The 23268-nt window shown below is 41.2% G+C and overlaps 1 protein-coding gene across 8 annotated transcripts in view; it reads right to left on the bottom strand.

The window, feature by feature from the left end:
• Window positions 1–2201: 2201 nt before the first annotated feature.
• The window catches only part of PCSK5 (proprotein convertase subtilisin/kexin type 5), a 465151-nt gene continuing 444084 nt past the window's right edge, over window positions 2202–23268 (bottom strand). For 6 of the 8 annotated variants that reach the window (XM_082401326.1, XM_082401328.1, XM_082401327.1 and 3 more), the window contains 5 exons: window positions 20884–21061; window positions 16097–16314; window positions 10420–10520; window positions 8578–8764; window positions 2202–5226 (listed from right to left, as the gene is read on the bottom strand). In XM_082401326.1, the coding sequence (XP_082257452.1) occupies window positions 4769–5226; window positions 8578–8764; window positions 10420–10520; window positions 16097–16314; window positions 20884–21061 (1142 nt within the window). In that variant the 3' untranslated portion in view covers window positions 2202–4768. The other 2 variants (XM_082401333.1, XM_082401332.1) reach the window with 2 other exon arrangements.

Below are 23268 nucleotides of genomic sequence, written 5' to 3'. Positions count from 1 at the left end.
CCTGCATTGGCAGGCAGATTCTCAACCACTGTGCCACCAGGGAAGCCCCATGAATCCTTTTTAATAGGTTGGCTTATCTACAGTTAATGTGCACAATTACCTAAAATTCTTTCTTTCCTTATTGCCCCTCAACACTATGCCTCTAGGTGAGATTATGCACCCGAACTGCAGGATCCCATAGGTGCTTCCTTGGCATCACCTTCTGATGATTCATTATAGCAAATTCCATACAGCGAAAACGAATCTCCAAATGAGATCCAGGGATTACTGACAAAGGCCAGGCTCTTTTTTTTAGCTTAGAAGCAGGGTGGTAGAGCACAGGGAAGATGGACTAAAGTCCTAGATTCACATCCCAGTTGGACCCCTCACACCCTGACTGATGGCACTTTGAGTGTCCTCCCCGAGCCTCCATTTCCTCATTTGTAAAGAGGGATCACGGTCTTATTCTACTGCATTTGTGTAGTAAGGATTAAATGACGTCATATGAGAAAAGGGCCTAAGACTGTGGCTGGCACGTAGAAGGCATCGAAAATGGTAGTTGAGTTGTCATTATTTTTTTCTCCCCAACTAGACTGCAAGTTCCTTAAGGCCCAAGATCTGATTGATTCCACTCGCTGTTGTTTCCAAAACAGTGCCTGGAATGTGGAAAATTCTTAATACACACTTAGTGAGTTACTATTATTACAGTTATCAAGTTAACAACTTGTTAACTCCAGCACCTTCCTTGAGGGATACCTTCTACATCCTCTTTTCTTTTTCAAATCAAGTCCAAGCATGAGTCCTTTTCCCATGAAGCCACCCCTAACATGCTCTAATTTGTGGTTATCTCATACTTCTCATATTTAACTGACACCATCACCTGCACCTCACCCCCTTATCATTTATATTCAAGACCAAATAGGAATGGACTGCATAATACAACATATGGTCTGTATCATTGTCTAATTACTTCATATTTGTGAGTCCTGTCTTCTTAACATTCAATTCCATCAATATTTGTTGATTATTTACCTAGTGCTGGGCACTGTGGTAGGTTCTGGAAAGGAAATGGTAGCTGCCTCAAGAAGTACCCAGTCTCTTAGTGGAAATAGATGTATAATCAAACAGTGACAACAGTGTGATGTGAAAAGCTATACGCGCATAGTATCTAGGTAGCAGAGAGGTGAGAAAGTGATTAACCTTCTTCAAGGTCAGGGAAGACCTCCCAGGAGAGGTTATGAGGGAACATGATTTTAAAGAATGGTAAGAAATTTTCCAGGTCAAGTTGAGAGTAGGGGAAAATATTCCAAGGAGAGTGAACAATGTATGCCCAAGGACATGAGATAACAAGATATTATCCTGGAGAACTTAGAAGCAATTCAGTACTGTTGAGTATAAGTGGAGAAGCTGGGAAATGAGGAGGGGTCAGGAATTGGTGCATAGTAAGATTGGAGACAAAGGCAGTGGCCATATCTTGCAAAATTTTGAATGTTGTAATCAACGTAGGTGATGGGGAGCCCTGAATGTGATGATCCGATAGACCTTAGAAATGGCCTATGATAGCAAGGTAGATAAATTGGGAGAAAGAGACTGAAGGTTAGCAATGAGTCAGGAGGAAGTAGTAAAAATCCAGATGAGAGAGACTAATGGCCCAGTTGAGCCAGTGATGATGGGGCTGATAAACGATTGGATTGATTTTTAAGAAGAAAGTTTGTAATTGATATGACTAGCTTAGTCATTGGAGGTAGAAAGATAAAAAGGAGGGGAAAAAAAAACATTCTTTTATTGCTTCATATTCTTGGTAAAGCGTAATACTAATCACATAAAAAGTGCTCAGAAGTAGTTCATCAATAAGCAAGTCCCTATGGCATTGTCTGGTCTTGATTTAATTTTATTTTCAATTTTTTTTTTTTTTGATGTGGACTATTTTTAAAGTCTTTATTGAATTTGTTACAATATTGCTTCTGCTTTATGTTTTGGTTTTTTGGCCCCGAGGCATATGGGATCTTAGCTCCCCGACCAGGGATTGAACCTGCACCTCCTACATTGGAAGGCGAAGTCTTAACCACTGGGCTGCCAGGGAAGTCCCAGTTTTCAATTTTAAAATTACTTTCTATGAACTAGAGCCTTCCAAGCTCCTGCCCAGCCTCTTGGTGTATTTCCAGTCTGCAAGGATTCTCAATGTTTCCAAGTTGTTCGCAAACAGAAAACCAAAAAGTGACTTTGTTTTCCAACCACATATTTATCTATTTAGGCAGTTGTTAGCAGAATATTCAGAAGAAGTCTGCGAATAAAGTGGTCTAACTAAGAACAAAGAAGGAAAGATGTCAAACTACCCATATACAGCATGAGCCTTCTTTTCAGGATTACATAGAGTAACAACACAATTTTTCTTAGTATTCAAGGTCATCTTGACCTCATTTAATCTTTAACTGTGTATCATAAACACAGATTTTTCTTGGAAAACGATTTCCAGGCTACACAAAGAAATGTCAAACTCAGTCTATCAGAGCTTTAGAATTATCAGGGAAGATAACAACACAGTATAAACAAAATTACTTATTTCCATAAGCTACACTCCAATTACACAACAAAAGATGAGGAATTCTTCCATTGATAAGATGGGTATCTTACATGTACTTTTATTTGTTTCTAAGAATTGAAAAGGGAACCATAAAGGCTTCAAATAGATTTTGAAGAGGTGATTTTAAATGATCAAAAATTTTGGAAGCATATCATATGTATGTGTGATACACATGGTCTCTTAAGAATTTTTTTTTTTTAAGACAAGGTCAGCAAATTACAGTCTCTTGGCCAAATCTGAACCATCACCTGTTTCTGTACTGCCTTGAGCCAAGAATGGTTTTTACATTTTTAAGCGATTGAAGGAAAAAAATTGAAAGAAGAATATTTTATGATATGTGAAAATTATCTTAAATCCAAATTTCAGTGTCCATAAATAAAGTTTTCTTGGAGCACAGCCCACCCATTTGTTGTGGATTGGCTGCATTCAGGCCACAATGGCAGAGCTGATAGTTGTGCAAAGCCTAAAAGTATTTACTATGTGGCTCTTTCCAGAGAAAGTTCGCCAACTTTGTTTTAAGAGCTTTCCCCTAAAGAAACACTGAGGACTTCAGTAAACTGAAGACTTCTTTACAAAGATTTCCTGTGTCAGTGTTTTTTAAAAAAAGAAAAGAAAATGCACACATTCAGGAAAGAATAGAGTTGCCATATCATAAAATAATAGACATGCCTTTATTAGATTTAGGATGCTTCTCTATCCACTTTGTGTCAGTGGAGAATAGTTATTAAGAACACACACTTTAGAGTCATGCTTTTTTCTTGAATCTTGATTAGCTTTCTGTGACCTTGGGCTAGTTATTTAACATCTTGTAAGCCTTGGGTTTCCTATTTTTAAAAAAAGAGTAACAATGGTACCAACCTTATGAAGTTACAGTGGTATTAAGTGGGGTGAGTTTTTTAAAGGAATTATTTAGCTCGGTACCTGGTACATAGTGTGCAGTACATTTGTGTGTGTGTGTGTGATTATCATCATTATCTGAAAATGTCACTTTCTGGTGGTCCACTCCCAGGGCTGCCTATCACTTCTGTTTTTACAAGGAAATCCACAAAACCCTGCTTATATAATTTCCCTTAGCAAGAGCCCTTCTTTGTATTGCCTGCAGAAAAACTGTCCCGGGTGCACAAATCCAAGAGTGTACTTGACAGGAGGGTGGAAAAAGGGATGCCTAGGATGTCTAGAAACAAAGATCACAGAGATGAAGAGTGTTGGAAGGCTGGTCAGCAGCCGGATTAAGCTGGTGAGCAGGATGATGGGAATTTCATCCTAACTTTTTCTATGGAGAGTCCACAGTTCTGTGATGGGCTGTTGACAAAAGCTCTTTAATTTAGTAGCTAAAGTCCTTTTTTAAGAGTGTCTGAAGTTTTTATCATTTTACCTCTTTTTATGTTAGGTTAACATTGACATTTTTCTTTTATTACTTGATGTTTTAGCTGATGTTTCCAACCAGAAATGCTCTTAGAAAAATCATGAGGGTGTAAGGCTGACATTCTTGGAAACTTAGTGATTTCTTTCCTCCTGGGATGCTCCTGCCTATCTCCTGGCTGAGCTTGCTCTAGACTCATCATGACTAGAGATTACTGCAAAGGAACCACGGCCTGATTCCTTGCCTATGACGCTACTTCCTGTGTCTTTCCTCATGTCTATAAATAGGTCATGACCAGCCTCAAGAGAGGTGGCATCTTCTGCTCAGGGGTGATCTGGAATAATTGGTATAAATGACATGAGGAGGAGAACCTTCTTTAGTTGCCCCTTATAGAACAAATCTCCCCCCAAAGAGAACTAAAAGGGGAGAAAAATCCCCTAAGACAAACAATTCCTTTGTCTCCCCATCCCCCAAAATCATTTACAGAAACATCAGAAATCAAGAAGGCAGCAGATATCTCCACAATACAGCTGAGAAACAGAATCTCTATAGGTTCATTTCCTTTTTTTTAAATCACATAAAACAGTTTGCATAGATCTCACTTTTTTTACATCCTGTGTTTTGCGTCTTGACATATTGTTTTGAGGAAAATCATTCTGAATTTTATCCTTGTTCCTCAATTATGGTTGAACTATTATGGTTAATGGAGTTTAGCCATCCAAGAGAAGAACAAAATATTTCAGCATTCTTACATACTCTAGTTGGACTCGTGGTTAAAAAGACAAACACAGACACCCTCACGTCACCCTGGTGTGTCGGGATAAAATCCAACACGGTAATGCTCACACGCATGCCTGTGAGTAGAATGGGCTCGGGGCGGAGGTGACCTCTGTTTGCTGGTAGGAGTAGCTCTCGTCATCGTATTCCAGTTCATCTTCATCATCGTCATCCAGCAGCCCGTACTTAAACTTCCGGTAGACGGTGCCATCTTGGCCCATGTAGACAATGTCATCCTCATCATCCTCATCATCGTCGCGGTCCCTGTACTCAATCACCTGATCCTCTGCAAAGCTGGTGCTCTCGCGATGACTGCCCTTATAGGAGGAGTAAGACTTGCTAGGGTCAGCCAGCTTTGCATAGCCGGCCTTTTCTGTGGGCCTGACTCTGCCCCGAGATTTCCTCCAGACGATCACAGCTGCCCCGAGCAGAAACACCAGCATAACGGAGGAGGTGATGAACAGGGCTGTCTTGGAAGGCTCACCAGCAGGTTCAACCTCACTTGCTCGAAGGATACACTCATCTGTTGGAAGATGACCCCAAAGGAAGAGGGCAGAGGGGAAGGGTGGCAGAGAAGAAAGGGAATGGAGAAAATTAGTTTCTGAGGTAAAGAGCTTCACCTTTATCTTTTTTTAAAAAATTATTTATTTACTTATTTATTTACTTATTTATTTATGGCTGTGTTGGGTCTTCGTTTCTCTACGAGGGCTTTCTCTAGTTGCGGCAAGCGGGGGCCACTCTTCATCGCGGTGCGCGGGCCTCTCATTATCGCGGCCTCTCTTGTTGCGGAGCACAGGCTCCAGACGCGCAGGCTCAGTAGTTGTGGCTCACGGGCCTAGTTGCTCCGTGGCATGTGTGATCTTCCCAGACCAGGGCTCGAACCCGTGTCCCCTGCATTAGCAGGCAGACTCCCAACCACTGCGCCACCAGGGAAGCCCCACCTTTATCTTTTGAATCTAAAATGGTAGAACCACTGTCTTCGATTTTCTTCGAGAGCACACCCCTCTACAGAATTGCTCCGTGTCTACTCCCATGAGAGTTTCAGTCTATCCCAGATGATACCAACAAACTCTTCTAGGGAGAAAGTCAGTTTGAGATCCAAAGGGAGCCCCCTCATACCCATACCTCATGGGTGAGTCACCAAGTGTCCAACCTTACCAAATCGATTCTTCTACTTCCTTCCTGAGAAAAATGTTCCATCTTGGGCCAGGCTTCAGTTATTGCTAAATGCTCTATTTCTGTTTCAACTCTGACTTTTTCTAAGACTGAGTCTTTTCCCCAGCTACCTTTAAACCTGATTCAACAGGATTATCCCACAATTCAAAGATAGGAACAGATTATTTATAAAGCCATTGATTCATCGCTGCGTGGGGCCATAGAAATCACAGGTCAATCTGTTGTTTGATAGTTGAGGAAACTGAGACCCACAGCGAGAAAGTGAATTGTCACATTGTCACAGGTAAGAACTTGTTTATGGAGCAATCAGAACTCGAACCCAGGAATCCTTGCTTCATGCTACAGTCTAGAGACATTAGGGCAAAACACTGACAAAGGTTTTTTGACTTCTTGGCATTCTGTGGACCTAATTTGGCAGCATGAAAAGTACCATCTTTAAATTCTGACTACCAAATTGAGTGATAGGGGATTTCTTCTATCATAACTAAGATTTCTGAAGTTGAGAGCTCTGCCCCCCTGTCATCCACCAACATTTGTTTTGATGCCTTAATTGAAAATATGGAGTAACCAAAACTGTCATAATTCAGTGATGAGCTCATTTTTTGTACTTTTCACTCATTTATTCAGGTGGTATAATTTGGGTAAGTTACCTAATTTTTTTTTTTTCTATAACCCACCAAATGGGAGTGTGAAAGAGAGTATGAAAGAACCAGAGAAAAAACTAGCAGGCCTTGTTGGATGTACAAGTTGAAATACACAGTATGTTTTCCATAAATATTTTTGAACCACCTAGGTCTGCCCCCAGGATGTTTTATGAGATTCTACGTACATGATACACACTAGCTTAATGGATATAATACTGTTGCCAATTATTTTAGGGTTAATTATTTTCTTTTATTATATATTGGCCAATTAGGTCTGATTCATCACTATGTGTTTTCTTTCTCTTTTTGCTAGTGATAAACAAGTTTTCTATTTTATCCTAACTTCCATCCTCATGGGATTTTGCCCATCAAGCAGAATTTCATCTCCTAAAGTAACAGCACCATCATTACTGCTTTTGTCATTAACATATCAGCACAGAATTTTTCCCTGGAGGAAATATTAAAGCACCAGAGGGAAGGATAAGCAACCCGTGTGTGGTACTTTGCGATAAATACTGCCTGAGGCAGGAGAATCAATAAAAGACCTTTCGAGGTTGTTTCAATTACCAGGGTGCCATATGCAATTATGTCTTACTGCTCTCCAGTCTTAGGTCCGCAGAGTCAGAGTCAGCCTCTGTGATATGGGTTCTTTGAAGGATCAGAGTGTCTTAGTAACGAACGAGCAGGTAATCAAGAGTATTTGGTCTTCTGCAGAGTTGCCCCAGGTAGATCTTCACGAGCCACAGAAAGCCCAGGAGAGCTGACTAAATAGTTCTTAGTTGGAAAAGGCTTGCAGAAACTCTGCACCCAACATGTACACACTTCTGGTTTCATTTAAAGCCATCAATGTAATGAAGGTTGTTATTCTTAGCTGACACAGCATGGATATTAGGCAATCAGACCCTGAAGGTGGATGTGTATGAAGAGCTGGGGAAACCAGCTGCTAATGGGAGTGGGAAAGCTGAAAGAAGGAAACAATTCGTTTTTGGAAAGATGGTATTTAAAAATTAGTTGAAAAGGCTGATCAAAAATAAAACAGAAAAGACTAGTAGCAGTTATGGGTCTGGGATATACTTTTCTTAAAAATGGACAGGCTCCCATAAATATAATGTCTCTTTTTGTCAGGCCATGATGTAGCTGAACTCCAAGGAAATGATCTGCTTTTACACTAGAGAATAGGTTTTAAGAATTTATCTTTTTCTTTTTAGAAGAAATCACTCCATTGGGGATCTTTCTAAGCTTGTGGCCAATGAGAACCAAGTACCCGTATGAATGGATTGGGGGTGGGAGACAGTTGGGGGACTTGGAATTGGTAAAAGGGGTTTTGTGTCCTCTTAGCCTTCAATGAAAGTTCATTTCTAAAATGCCTTAAGTCTCTAATGGGAGCCCTGGATTTGGGCTGCCTTCCGCAGGATGATTTTTCGACGGAATCAAGATAATATTGGCATCAGCTTCCTTGATAGGCAACTCTTTTCCTTTTTTCCCAGGAGGGAAGATTTTTTTAAAAAGGAATAAAGTAAATTTATAAAGGTGAAACTCTAGACCTGCCTGAGCTTGAATCTGGGAGGCAGGACAGCAGTGGAGAGAATGCTGGCTTTGAGTCCAAATGACCAGATGCGTCTGTTAACATTGGTATGGACGTGGGCATGCTAATCAAACCCTCTGAGCCAGAGTCTCCTCATCTGTAAAATGGGATTAATAATATCAACTTATATGAGACGATGGACAGAACGTTTCAGGTACAGTGGGCACATAGCAGGCACTCAATAAAAAGGTTGCTCTATCCTGTAATAAACCATAATGGAAAAGAATATGAAAAAGAATATGTATATATGCGCATAACTGAATCACTTTGCCGTACAGCAGAAACTAACACCACATTGTAATTCAACTATACTTCGATTAAAAAAATAAATTAAAAAAAGAATCATTAAATAAAGGTTGCTCTATTGATCCTCTGAAACTTCCCATCCCTCTCTCCCCCATGCTCCCATCAGCATCCTGAGGACATGCGCTTCCTCTGGCTCCGCTGGCTGCTCTCCCTCTCCCCTCACCTGTGGTGTCATGGCAGTCACAGCACTCCTGGACATCGGTGGGATCGGAGGTGTTGCAGCAGTGCAGGCAGCGGCTGTCATCCGTGTGCAGCACCAGGTTGGCAGGACACACAGTGCAGTTCTTGGTGCCAGGTCCTTTGCATTCTATGCAGCTCTCGTGGCATTTTTCACAGTTAAATTTCTCCCCCTGTTAAGAACAATCAGATTCCTTTGGCGTGTGGAGAAATTAACAAGGCACCGGAGTTCCCAAATGGGGGTTGCCTCTCCTATGGATAAGGGAAGGAGGCAAGTTGGGGATAGCAGAAAGGTGATTTGTTCTGGGTCCATTTTTACTGTTCTGGATGAAAGACAGAACCAGCTATTTGCACTTGGATGGAACCGTTGCTGAGCCTTTCCTCTGAGATCCGCTGGTAATCATAGTGAGAGAACAAGCTTCTAGAATAGCTCAGGTTACAAATTGACAGCCATGTGCTGTACCTGGTCAAGGACAAGTTTTGTCTGGTCTGTACTCAACTGGTCTTCTCAGTTTAAAAAAAATTTGAATTCATTGCCTACATTTCAAAATTGGGATATTTCACATGTAAATCAGTTCTGAGTTTCTCTTTAAAAACTGGAAGATTTATCAACACTGAATTCACCACTCCCACATCACAGACAGAGCTGAGTGCCGGTGGCCCCCTTTTTGTGCTCTCCTATTTGATACAATCCCCAACCCTTGCTCTGAGGTCACCAACACACAGGTGAAACGTCAGATTCCACCTATGGTCAAGTTTGCACTAGGGTTTTCTTTGACCCAACGCTCTTCACTCATTTCCATGACCTGCTCTGCCTCTGTGATTATTAGATTCTCGTGTCTCTGCCCCAGAATAATATAAATTGTGACTGTTAGCTAAAACAGTGAAATCTCAGTGGGAAGATTGTTGAGAAATGAGAAAGTGGCTTCCTTCCTAACAAGTTGCTCCATTTCACTGGTGCTGAAAACATAGATGAGGGAAGATACCTTCCTATTTCACTTCTGCACTTTGGAAGGCTGGTACAATAGAAAAAGAAGGAATGGAAATTGCCGTTGTTGAGCACCTTGGCAAGTTTCAGGTGCTGATAAGGTGCTTTCTCAGCTGAGATCTCATCAAATCCTGGATTAGGAGTCAGAACCCCTGTGTTTAATCCCAACTTTGTTCCTTACTGTTCGCATGATCTTTATCAAATTACTGTATTTAACCTCTTGGATTCTCAGTTTCTCCAAAGTGTAATGAGGGCTCTTGTGAGAATTTAAAGAGAATGGCATATGTGAATATGCTGGGACTTGTGAGTTTTACCATGGAGAGATTTACTTAATTTCTAAAGTTTGGAAACACAATCAAGATGTTAGTGGACTCAGAAAATCCATAGTTTCTAGGCCAGGAAACGAAATATACCTCTCTTAATATATTCGAAGGGGTGGAGGAGATGAAGGACCAACATTGGTTATGTAGTTCTGACATTATTCAGACATTTCAGGTTAGCCAGCAGAGGGGGAGGAGAGAAGATATTTCTTATTTCTGACATAATATTCCCATGTAGACCTGAAACTTCTAAGGTCATGAGCAATATATTGCGGTCCTCATTAAATAACTTCTCCATTATTTATCTCAGGTCTTCTCAGTTCTTTTGATTGAACTTAAGGCTACAGGTGGGTAGCACCGTTATTCCACAGTGCAATGGTAGATTTAAAAATATTAAACCTGAACTATAGTGAGTGTAGGGATTTTATGACTTTTTTGACTTTGCCCAAAATGACGTGCAGAAACTAGCTCATGTCCCTCTGTAGAAATGGTGGCAGGCACACCACGCCCAGCTCGGTACCTCTCCCACTCTGTACTCTCCCACGAGACAGTCAGAGATGCAGATTCCTCCCGCCAGGTGGTAACTCCACACACAGGATAAGCAAGTCAATGCTCCTTTTCCTGAAAGGAAAAAATGATTCTAAGTTATGAAACTGACCTTAGATTTCAATCTCTGTCTTGGATCCAAAACACTTAGGAGCAAGGAACATGTCAAGTAAATTGAAGTAGAAGGGTGAATTGATTGAGGATATGGAAAAAAAGAAAAAAAGTCTATGAGATACCAAGTAAAGACCTAGAAATTATCCAATTAGTCTAATCAATGTAAACTCTCAATTTGGAAATAAGGGTTTGGAGATGACAGATTTTTTATTACAGCAAAAGGAAAGATTTTCAGAGAATGAGAAATCATGTAGAAAGTTTGTGAAAGCTTTATTTATCATTCTGCTTATTGTTTAACTAGTAGAGAGGATGAGGATGATTTGGAGGGTCCCAAAACTCGATGAGTAAATCATGAATGGGCAGTTCCTAGTTGAGAAACAACACCAGACTTGGAATTTAAAATGCTAGGGCTAAAAGAATTTACCAGATCATTTTGTCCAGTAGTTCTTTTTTATTTATTTATTTATTTATTGGCTGTGTTGGGTCTTCGTTGCTGCGTGCAGGCTTTCTCTAGTTGTAGTGAGCGGGGGCTACTCTTTCTTGCGGTGCATGGGCTCCTCATTGCGGTGGCTTCTCTTGTTGCGGAGCATGGGCTCTAGGCGCACGGGCTTCAATAGTTGTGGCACGCGGGTTCAGTAGTTGTGGCTCGCGGACTATAGAATACAAGCTCAGTAGTTGTGGCGCATGGGCTTAGTTGCTCCGCAGCATGTGGGAACTTCCCGGACCAGGGCTCAAACCCGTGTCCCCTGCATTGGCAGGCAGATTCTTAACCACTGCGCCACCAGGGAAGCCCTGTCCAGTAGTTCTTAATTTTGGGGATTGTCATGATAGATTCCTTTGAAATTCTCTTGAAAGCTGTAAACTCTCTTCTCAGAAATTTGACATCCTATTTATTTAATTTTTAAATAAATGTAAACAAATGCCCAGACATGTGAAGTCACTCATTCAAGGTTTCATAGGGAATGGTTGTCTCAAGAGTCAAATTCAGGTTTGTTGACTGACAGTGCAGTGCTCTTTGATCATACTATCTGCCTTCATACATGAACCAAGTAGAGGAGGTCTGAACAGACAGACTGTTTCCTGTGGAGGTAATACCCTTCTCTCCTAATTCAGAGACCCCAAGAATGACTGACCCAAGTATTTCTTTCTATGCAGGTATCAAGGGATAACTTCTGGAGAGAGTTTGGGGACAGGAGACCTGAGCTCTAGTTCACTGAGTTAGACGGAGAGGTAGGAACAGGGAGGTAGAGGGGGCATGGAATGTGCCTGATATTGTGAGTTGGAACTTGATATATAGGCCTTTTCATCAGAAAAATATTGTAAAGTGTGGTTAGTTGAAGTTGAACTAGAACCGTGAGTCCTGTTCTTACATTCACTCTGGATTTAAATCCACTTTTCATGTCTGATCTGTGAGCTCAATCATTTATAATGTTTCTATGGAAGAATGAATTCTGAGTTCTGAACAACAGCTCAGATAATAAACCTTTATTACCCAACTTCTTCTTAGATTGCGGGCTGCCTATAGTGGTATAAATTCAAAGCCATTCTATTTTTATCTTACGTCCAACTTCATACAGAATTTCCTACATGTTCTGGAACACAGTTGTGGTCTCTGAAGAAAGAATCAATCTTCCCCTACTTCTTTCCTTTTCTCCCTGCAGTTTTCTGAAATACAGCTTAAATGTCTTACTCCGATTTTAAAATATAGAGGTGTGGGATTTTTTTTCTTTATGAAGAGAAATTAAAGGTAGGAAAAATTAGAAGAGAGAAATGAAAGGGAGTAAAAAGGTTAGGTCACAAAATTTGTGTCTTAAGTTTGGTTACATTTTCCAGAAGGCCAGCAGCAATTTGGCCTAGATCCTGGGCAATCCCCAAAGGCACTACAAGCCACCTCTGGGTGACAAATCAGGACTCCATTTACATCGCCTACATTGATTTATTGCAAAATCTGCATACTTAGGGTACTCTGTGTCTTTTGCAAAAGGTAGTTGGCTAATTTCCAGAATGTTTTCTTTTTTTTTTTTTCAAGTTTAACATCTTACGTTTATCATTGCTTCCAAGGATCTGCAGGAAACTTGGCACCTATAAAGACAGCTTTGGCTTTTCCATAAAATTCGGAGCAGCTCACCATCTGCTCTCCCTTAGAATGACCCCCACGGGATGAATTCAGCCATGCAGAGCCACCCCTGGGGTCTGTCCATGGTGTCATTCCACACCGGAAGAGAGAGGCAGCTCGGGAGAGTTAGGAGGCTTTGGTTAACCAGCCTGGATTTTTATTTAATACAATTTTGTGTGAACGATAAATAAAAAGTTAAATGTGTAAAGGCAAGGAATGAGCTAATTATGAAGGAACCAGCTGCATAAAAGATACATGTTGGTCATTAGTGTGCTTCCCTCCCCCAACCCCCTTAGTTCTTTTTTTTTTTTCCACACACACACACTGTATTTTATTTTTACAAGAGATAAATAGACTGACCCCCTTAGTTCTTTTAAGTATTTTTTAACACCCTAATCTTATTGGGCAGTCAAATGTGAAGGAAATACAATCTAGTTGGTAAATTACTTACTTAGGTTGGGAAATTTTCCCTGTATCCTTCATGCATCCTCATTTCTTAGTATGACAGCTAATATTTTAAGAAGGAAGGAACTCATCCTTTATTTTTTCACCCAGTTTATAACCCAGGAGAAAACCTGTTCCCAGATTTTGTAATCTATATATTGCAAAATCAGAAGGCAGCACAAAGATTCACTAACCAGCAAAGGACATGTGTGGTAGGTGAAGAAAGGATGACAGAAGAAATGAACAACAAAGATAGAAATCATTAACCAGGAACATTTGGGGTTCAAGTCAAATACAGGAGGGGGAGGCACAAACACTCAGGATGGCTTTAAGATTCACCCAGATATGCCCAGTCATCCCTGGAATACAATCTCAGGGAGACTGTGTTGATGAGCTTTATTTTTTTTTTAAGACTTTATTTACTTTTGGAGCTTTTTTTGGTTTGCAACAAAATTGAGAGAGAGAGAGGTACAGAGATTTCCTGTATACATAAAAAAATCATATGAATTCAGGTTCTGACATAACCCCTTCATTCCAAACACACTGAAATGAGAGAATAAATATAAACAGAGAGAACCAAAAAAAGAGATAGTTCGGCTCAAAAGTAAGATGAAATCTCTCTGGACCAGAAAGGGAATATAAATGCAAAATAGCAATCAGATTCAAGCCACCCACCTGCTTGGCTCTGGGCCTAAATGTAGGCAATCGTGGCTGTGAGTTCAACTTTTCTACCATAATAGGAACTAAAAGTGTTTCATATAAGACCTGCACTAAAATCCAGGTTTAGAGCTTAAAACAGGAGTCAGGGTGGGACTCTCTGCCCTCATAGACATCACCTGTTGACCAGGAACTCTCCTGGGCTGCCAGCTGGATTGCTGATGAGATCTGCAGTGACATCAGTATCACCTCCAGGAATATTGGAACATCATGTTCCTATACTGAGTTTCAGGGTGGGACATGGGGTAGCATGAGCTGAAAAAGTACCAGACTGTGAGGAGTAAGGACGAAGGGAGAGAGAAAGGGAGTGAAAACCAAAAGCAAAGTCTTCCATTCAAAATGAGCTCAAGACCAAAATTTCAAAGCATGTAGAAAAAAGAATGCTAAAAAAGAAGATAAACACAATCAAGAATTAACATGAATTTACTTCAGATAATATTAATTTCATAGAAAAGTTTGACAAACTTAAAAATTAGCATATTTAAGATGCTTAAAAAGTAAATGAAGACAAGAATATCCTCTCAAAAAAAAAAAAATTGAAGCACAAACAGGAAGATATGAAACAAAAATAGATGGATATGAAAAACAAACCATTAGAAATCTTAAAAATAAGTCATTTAAGTTAAAAAACTAAAATAATAGGTGGACTGAATTTTTATTTTTTTATTTTTTTAAAGATTTTTTTGGTGTGGACCATTTTTTAAAGTCTTTATTGAGAAAATGAATGTGGTCCAATTCTTGCCTTGAGGGTCTCACAATCAGCAAGAGAGCTGGACGTTTAATTAAAATGTAATGTATTGAATAAAAATAGCTATGATAAAACAGTGTATTATAGAATCAAGAAGAAGGAAGAAGATTTCTGGGAAGACTAAGAAAAGCTTCACAGAGAAGATGATATTCAAACTGGGTCTTTAATTTGAGAGTTAATAGAGTGTTGTTCTCCAGGAAGAGGAAATGCATGGACAATAGTCATGGAGGCATGAAAGAGCATCACCTATTTGGTGGCTGCTGAGTGGTTCTGGGTGGTTCTAGGTTCTGAAGTACATGGAAGGAGAGTTGAGACCATAAGCTAAAAGGACTGACCAGGGAAAGAATTTAATCACTTTTCAAAAACAGAACACATTTATTGAAAGTTTATCAAGGAAAAAAAAATGAATGCATAGATTGGAGAGATATACCATGTTCATAAATGTGATGACTCAGGATCGTAAAGATGAGTTTTAATGCAATGTCAATTAATATCCAAGGAATTTTTTTTAAATGAAATGTGATAAAATTTACTTGGAAAAAGAGCTAGGAATAGCCAAGACAATTTTGAAAAGGATAACAGGAATGTACCCTACCAGGTATCAATATTAATCTAATAAGTTTTAAGAATAAAAACATTGTAAGAGGTATTTCCTTCTTAAATGGTGAGAGGAATTCACCATAATTACCATTCTATGTCAAGCTATGGAGAAAAATGAGCAAATTTGAATTTTAGAAAGATTGCTATGGCATTACTGTACACAGTGACCTGGGGGTGGGGTAGCAAGACCAGAGTTGGGGTGACGTGCTATTTCAGAAAGTCAGCTAAGAGATGCTGAGAATGAAGAATGAGAATAGTGAGAATGGAAAAAGAGATCTGAGCAGAGAAACGTTTAGAAGAGAGAATCAACAGACCTTGAAGTTTACCGTTGTTAGAGGGTAGGTGCATTGGACAGGAGGCAAAGGGAAGATAACTTTCAAGGTATCAAATCTGGGCAATTGGTTGGACAGTGGGTCTATTAACAGAAAGAGTGAATATCAGAGGAAACTCAGATTGTGTTTACTCTGGGACATGTTGATTTTAAGAATCTCTGGGACAGACAAGTAGGTCTCTGGAAAATAAGAATGGAGCTTGGGACAGTTTTAGGCCAACATCTTAAGTAGTTGTTGAAATAATGAAAATAAATTTTGCTTGGCAGATTCCAAGTGCAACAGGTAGAGAAAGAAGACAGTAGGTGGAAAACACTTGCTGTAGGGGACGATGCCTGTATCTGGGCCCTGAAGGATGGGAAGCATCTGAAGAGGCAGCAGTGTGGTGCAGGATCAAGTAGGGTTAGAGGGCAGATGTGCAGAAGCTGAAAGAGAACAAAGGGTGCTGCTGCTGGAGAGGATTGGCTATGAGGTTGGCAAGCAAGAAGACCCTCCAAAGGTGATGAAAGGAGAGAGGGACAAAGCAGGAAAAAACACTTTGCATTTTTCCATTCACACATGCAAAATGATAGATGGTCCTCACCTTTGCATTTGTCGCAAGTTGGGTGGCATCTCTCACAGGTCCGTGTGCTTTGCTCTGCGTAGTAATGCTCTGGGCAGGTACGATGACACTGTCCCTTGGAGTGGAGCAGAAAGAAGAATGGATCGCAAGACAGGCAGTCTGTGGGCCGCGGGCCGCTGCAGGCCTTGCAGCTCCTGCTGCACCTCTCGCACCGCCCCGTGGAGTTTTCTGCGTAATACCTGAACCAAGGAGGGAAGCAGAGACTCAATATTAAGCTTGCTCCAAAGTTGGGTGTGGTGGAAAAAATCATGGTTACAAGCTGTGTGCCTTTAGACTCTTTACTTATTAGATTCATTACTAATTATACTAATACATCTAATGAGTCTCAGTTTCTTATCTGTAAATTGGACATTACAATCCCTTCTCTGTTATTTGTGGGGATTAAGTTAGATGACACATATGAAAGGACCTAGCATAGATCACAAGTAGTAGTGCCACAATAATTGTTCACTACCCCTGCCTTTTATATACCTATATGCTCTGCCACTTTAAAATTCAGGTGTTAAGTCATATTGAATGGGAATGGGAGGTATTTTAAATGTACTCCTGAGTGGTTTTCCTGATTTCTCAGTTAAAAAAAATCTTGAAATAGGAGGTGACATGAGTGATATTGACCTTTACATAGATGTGGCCTCTTTTGAAAAGATTTTCAGAGGCTAAATATAATAACAATAATTACCATTTGTTAAGTTTCTCCTATATGCCTGACAGTACACTGGAGACATCATAAACATTATTTCACCTCATTGAGTCTAAAAATGAGACATTAGGACATGGCAGTTAGGAGTTTGCCCTTTGGAGCAGGAGTGCATGGAGTCAACCCTCATGTGCTGTGTGACCTCAGGCAAGTCACACAACATCTCTGTGTCTCAGGTCTGTAATATGGGGCTAATATTAGTAGCTAAAATTAAATAAGTTATTACTGAGAAGCTTGTTAGAACAGTGCCAGGAACATTATAAATACAGTTGATCCTAGAACAGCTCAGGGGTTAGGGGCTTCAACCTTCCATGTAGTCGAAAATTTGCATATAATAATATATAGTTTTTTTGCATGTAATACTGTTTTTTTTTTTTTTTTTAAAGAAAGCTGCGTTTTATAGCTACTTTATTTATTTATTTATTTATTTTTGGCTGTGTTGGGTCTTCGGTTCGTGCGAGGGCTTTCTCCAGTTGCGGCAAGCAGGGACCGCTCTTCATCGCGGTGCGCGGGCCTCTCACTATCGCGGCCTCTCTTGTTGCGGAGCACAGGCTCCAGACGCGCAGGCTCAGTAGTTGTGGCTCACGGGCCCAGCCACTCCGTGGCATGTGGGATCTTCCCAGACCAGGGCTCGAACCCGTGTCCCTTGCACTGGCAGGCAGATTCTCAACCACTGCGCCACCAGGGAAGCCCTTTTTTTTTTTTTTAATGGCACAACTTTTTTTTTTTTTTAAACTTTGGGTTTATTTATTTATTTATTTATGGCTGCGTTGGGTCTTCGTTTCTGTGCGAGGGCTTTCTCCAGCTGCGGCAAGTGGGGGCCCCTCTTCACCGCCGTGCGCGGGCCTCTCATTATCACAGCCTCTCTTGTTGCGGAGCACAGGCTCCAGACGCGCAGGCTCAGTAATTGTGGCTCATGGGCCTAGTTGCTCCGCGGCATGTGGGATCTTCCCAGACCAGGGCTCGAACCCGTGTCCCTCGCACCGGCAGGCAGACTCTCAACCACTGCACCACCAGGGAAGCCCCGTAATACTGTTTTTAAAAAATGTAATAATGATAGTCGGCCCTCCATATCTGTGGTTCTGCATCCTTGGATTCAACCTACTGCAGGTTGTGTAGTACATATTTAGTGAAAAAAATCCGCATATAAATGGAGCCATGCATTGCAAACCACACAGATCAAGTGGAACCACATTATTCAAGGTCCACTCTAATTAATGTATATTATTGATAATTATGAGTTTTATGATTAATCCTCACACCAAACCTTATGATTTAGATATTATCTGTATTTTACATATGTAAAAACTGAGGCTCAGAGAATTTAGTCAACTTGCTTAAGGTCAAAGGGCTAATGAAGTGGGGCAACGCAATTTGAACATATCCATTAAATGCCACGATAACAAGCAATGCATTATTTGAAGGTAAACACAAGATTTTCAAGTAACACTGAAGAGTGAAAAGGAACCATTGCCAGAGATAAACCTGTCTGGATGTTGGCACACTGACGCTATCCAACGAAAACATCAATCATGAACTGAATAGTTGATAAAGATAACCTACGACTCAAAAGAGAAAACCATAGGAAAAAGTGAAAATCCACAATTTTCCACAGAGGGGATACACAATATTGAAGTCAGAAGATCTGATTTTTTGTCCTGGCTCCACCAAGTATTAGTAGCCATGTGACCTTGGGCAAGTCACTTAACCTCGCTGAACCTCAGTTTCCTCATCTGCAAAATGGAGGGAATAATATCAGTCTCATAGGATTGTTGTTGAATCAAATCATAATATAAAGACACATTGTGAGTGGAGATACTTTGTAAACTCGAAAGCAGCATAAACATTGGTTACTAATGTTGTTATTATAGATTGTTATTAAGATGAAAAGCATCAGTAGGAACCCTGGGGAAGAAAGCTTATCAATACCGAATAGGTTTTCTTTTTTAATAAATTTATTTATTTATTTTTGGCTGCGTTGGGTCTTTTCTGCTGTGCACAGGCTTTCTCTAGTTGCTGCGAGCCAGGGCTACTCTTCCTTGTGGTGCACGGACTTCTCATTGCGGTGGCTTCTCTTGTTGCAGAGCACGGGCTCTAGATGTGCGGGCTTCAGTAGTTGTGGCTTGTAGGCTCTAGAAAGTAGGCTCAGTAGTTGTGGCACATGGGCTTAGTTGCTCCACGGCATGTGGGATCTTCCCGGACCACGGCTCTAACCCGTGTCCCCTGCCTTGGCAGGCGGATTCTTAACCGCTGTGCCACCAGGGAAGCCCCCGAATAGGTTTTAAAAATTATTAAAGAGTGATGCTAAAGGAAGACAATGGAGAGTTGTCCATTGACTGTTTCTGATTAAAAGAAGAGCACAGTGCCACTGCTTACCTTGATAACTCTTTTGCATGAGGTGACTATGAAATCACCTGAGCCTCACAGCCTGGAAGAGGATCTTGTGCATAAGTACAAATAATAACTGGGGCCTTAAAAACCTGCTCTGAGGTTAAAAACCAAAGTAATGATGTGCATGGGGTCAGGGTCCAGAGGATTACACACCTGCCTTCCCAAGGCGATGAGATTTAACATATGAAGTTTATACATGTGGATCATTGATTTTACAAAAGGAACTAGTTCAGTAAAATATCACCACTTATAACTCATTTATACCCCATTTACTCCCCTTTAAGGGATTTACGGCAACCTGTGCCTCACCTCCCAATGGGTAACTTCACATAATATGGAGCAATTGCTTTCTTAATTTCATGGTCTGCAATCTATTTAAATTTTGTGTGTGTGTGCATAGGAGTATCTAATGACTTGATTTGAGAAAGATGGGATCCAGATTTTTCAAGCACTTAGTAAGATGAAGATGAAAGGCTGACCCAGGTAGCCCCATCCCCCTCTTGTCTGGCAGGAACCTCTCTTTATTGATCTATATGACTGGTGTGTTTTCAGGGCTGCTAATGTGTGTGGCTCTGTGCTGAGTGTTGTCGTAACCTGTGTGAAAAATAAGATGTGTTTCTCTTCCAGGAGCCTATAATTTTCTGGGAAAGAGATATATAAGAAGAATAAGCTCTTACAAAGTCTTTGTATTACTTGTCTTACATCAATACATACAAGTGCTCTTTATTAAGCATGTGTTGAATGAATGAGGTGAATCAAAACACAAGGCAGTGATACAAGCAGTAATTGCTATAGAACTGAAGATAAGAGATGTGCTAATTTCAGCAAAAGCATTTGGGGAAAGTCCAAAGTTATAGCCCTTCAATTTGGGTCTGGAAACTCTCAGTGCTTTGAGTTACTGATTGGGAAAGAAGAGTTAGCAATAGGCCTGTAATCAGTCTTCCTCTTTACTGGGAATGCCTGGCGGGGAGAAGATGACCCAGTCAAATCCTCTTCCAAATGTGCTGGTAACCAGACCTTCTGATAAACACACTCAGTTTTTCCTTGCAGAAAAACACGTGATGGAGGGCTCTTATCTGTGAAATGCTTTTAGAAGGATACATCTGTGTATCTGGGTTGTTTATGGTAACTAAACCTGTAATTTGTGGATTTACGGGGGCATAGCAGGTTGGAGAATTAGTGGGGTATAAATGGAGATATTTAAGTGAAATTGTTCCCTTTGTAAAATCAATGCACCACATGCAGTGCTTAGATCTCACATATTAAATCTGGTTTGAACAAATCGTACTGCAGAAGGGAAAGAACCTACATTCATGGATTTGGACTTCTCTAAGAGAAGAATCACCTCTGCCTTGTAATTGCTTGTATCCTTTGAATTAGTGATGTGGGTCTGACTTGACAATCTGACTCTGTGTTATCTCATTGGGTCCCTCTGCCTTTCCTGTTTACTCTTCCATTACTGTGAACTGGCCGAAATCCTCTGGAGACCATTACAGTTGGGTTGGACTCTCATCTTTGTTTCTTACTAGCAGTGAGACTTCAGTCTGGTTATTTAAGTGTTCTGAGACTTAACTTCCTCATCTGCAAAATGGGTTTGCTCATAGTGATATCTGGAGTGGTTATGGGATTAAGTGAGGGGAAAGTGTGTTGAGCACCTTACCCTTCTCTGCACTGGGGCAGACACTCCTTTCCCAGCTGGAACCACCCTGGCTGGCAGGAGAGGCATTGCATGCTGTGTCTCCCTTCACATGTCCTACAAGAGCTGTGGCAGGGGGCACACCGGTGGCTGTCCTCATCAGCATAGTAGCCCTCGGGGCAGTCCTGCACGCACGTCGTGTCTGCCAAGGGATGAAAAGAATCTGTCTTGGTATCAAGTATGACACATGTCTCCCAAACCTCTATATGCTCCCCACTGTATACCATGGGGGGTGGGGTGATGCAGGAGGAATGAGACAGTGTCCCTGTGGGCTGATGGACATCCCAGGAGCTAAGATGAATGTCCAAGAAATAGAATCAACCATAAGGACGTTAGGAGTTGAGAAAAAACAGAGGTCAGAGTGGATGGGCTCTGTTGGGCAGGAGAGAAACCACCATCTGTTAAAGTGAGGAAGAGGATGTACAGGGTCTTGCAGGATGGGGAGAACATTCAAGGCAGGGGCTAGGGTAGCAAGAGTCAAGGCTCCACTGAAGAAGACAGAAAGTGCAGGGCCAATGCAATGACAAGTTCCTACAATTTCAACTATTTCTAGCCTAAAATATAAGATTTTACCCTCAGTTTTGCTGTGCTGTCCACACAGCGTGACTCTTGACATTTAAGTGAATTAAAATGAAAACTTCAGTCCCTCAGTTGTACAAGCACAGATATAGAATACTTCCATCGGGACAGAAAGTTCTATGGATTTTGAGACTCTGTTTCGCCCAGTATTTAAAAAGTTAGACTCTAACCGTGAACCCTCTGGTCTATACAGCAAGATGAGTTGCAGGGGAGTTCAGCCACGCATAACCCCATTCCTTCCTCCACCCACCCCAGCGGAGTCACTGATTCTTGCCTTTTCAACTTCTTTAACAGCATTTAGGGTGGACGGTGAGGGTGGATTCATGATAAAGTTAAAACGTGAGATTTGCTGGCTTCGCAGTTTAACATACAGTCTTAGAGGCAACTTCTTCCCCCTAATCTGCTGAACCTCATAGACCAGAAGCCGGACTCTCCTGCCTTATTAATGTGAGCCACTGGTCAGCTCTAGACCAGAAGCCAGTTTGTCTCCATAATTTCAGTCAGCATTAGCACAGGCACTGGTGGAAAAGAAAAAAAAAAACCCCTAACTAAATAATATGAGAGCTCTGTAGGTGCTGTGGACCCACCCAACTCTGTGCTGGGAGACCCTCTGAGCTGCTCGAGGGCAGGGGCCATGTCATTCCTCTCTGCTTTTCCAGCACCTGGCTCAGTGCCAGGTCCTCCAGTGGCTATTCTGTTAAAGATGGATGTTGACAGTGGTTTATTGTCCAGCTGATGTATCTAGCTAACTAGGGGGAAGCCTGAATCCCCTAAGTATGAAATACCTCTTTATTAGTTTCCTATTGTTGTAACAAATTACCACATAGTGGCTTAAAGCAATATAACTCAATAAATCTTATAATTCTATAGATCAGAAGTCTAACATGGGTCTACAGGGCTAGGTCCCTTTTAGAAGCTCTGGGGGGAGAATCTGTTTCTTTGCCTTTTCCAGCTTCTAGAGGTCACCCACTTGCCTTGGCTTGCAGCTCCTCATCCATTTTCAAAGCTGGAGCATCTTCTCTCTGTTCTGATGTCACATAGACTTCAACCACTAACTCTGGTTATCCTGCCTCCCTCTTATAAGGACCGTGCAATAATCCAGGATAATCCTCCCAAATCAACACAATTAGTTTAATCACATCTGCAATTTCTTTTTTTTTTGGTCATGTAAGGTAACATATTCACGGGGTCTGGGGATTAGATTGTGGACATTTTTAGGGAGAGCATTATTCAAACTACCACAGCCTCCCGAGGAATTATCTAGTTTATAAGTAGGCTGACCCTGGTGGGGTGGTGGTGAGGGGCAGGGTGGGAGAATATGAGACGACCAGGTCCTAGCACAACCTGCATCCAGCCCCTGGGGGACCACCAGCACCGAAGTCTCAGTTCTAGTCTAATTCATATCCCTAGTTAAAGGGAAGACCACCTTGTAGTGATAAGATGTATTCCTGTCCGTATGAAGGCACCTGAGGTGATCACTGGTAACACTCTATATTGGAGATAATTAGAAAAGAAGGTCCTGGGGGTTGGGGTGATACAGGCGATCTGGAATGGTCTCATGAAGCAGCAACTGCTGGGAAGAAAGTTCACTGAGATTTGTGGAAGAGGAGCTAAGACAGAGGGATAGGTATCCTCAAGTGTTTTCTACCGGGAGGCAACCAGGAATGGTATTGAGGATAGTTGTCTCTGTGTCTCTGCAGGGAATTGGTGCCCTTGCTGATGGTACCTCAGCAAGAAGAGGAAAAAATTGCCACACATTTCTATTTGAGT

This window comes from Balaenoptera borealis, assembly GCF_965194805.1.
Source record: "Balaenoptera borealis genome assembly, chromosome: 8".
Classification (NCBI taxonomy): domain Eukaryota; kingdom Metazoa; phylum Chordata; class Mammalia; order Artiodactyla; family Balaenopteridae; genus Balaenoptera; species Balaenoptera borealis.
This window is presented reverse-complemented; position numbering and strand designations above follow the sequence as displayed.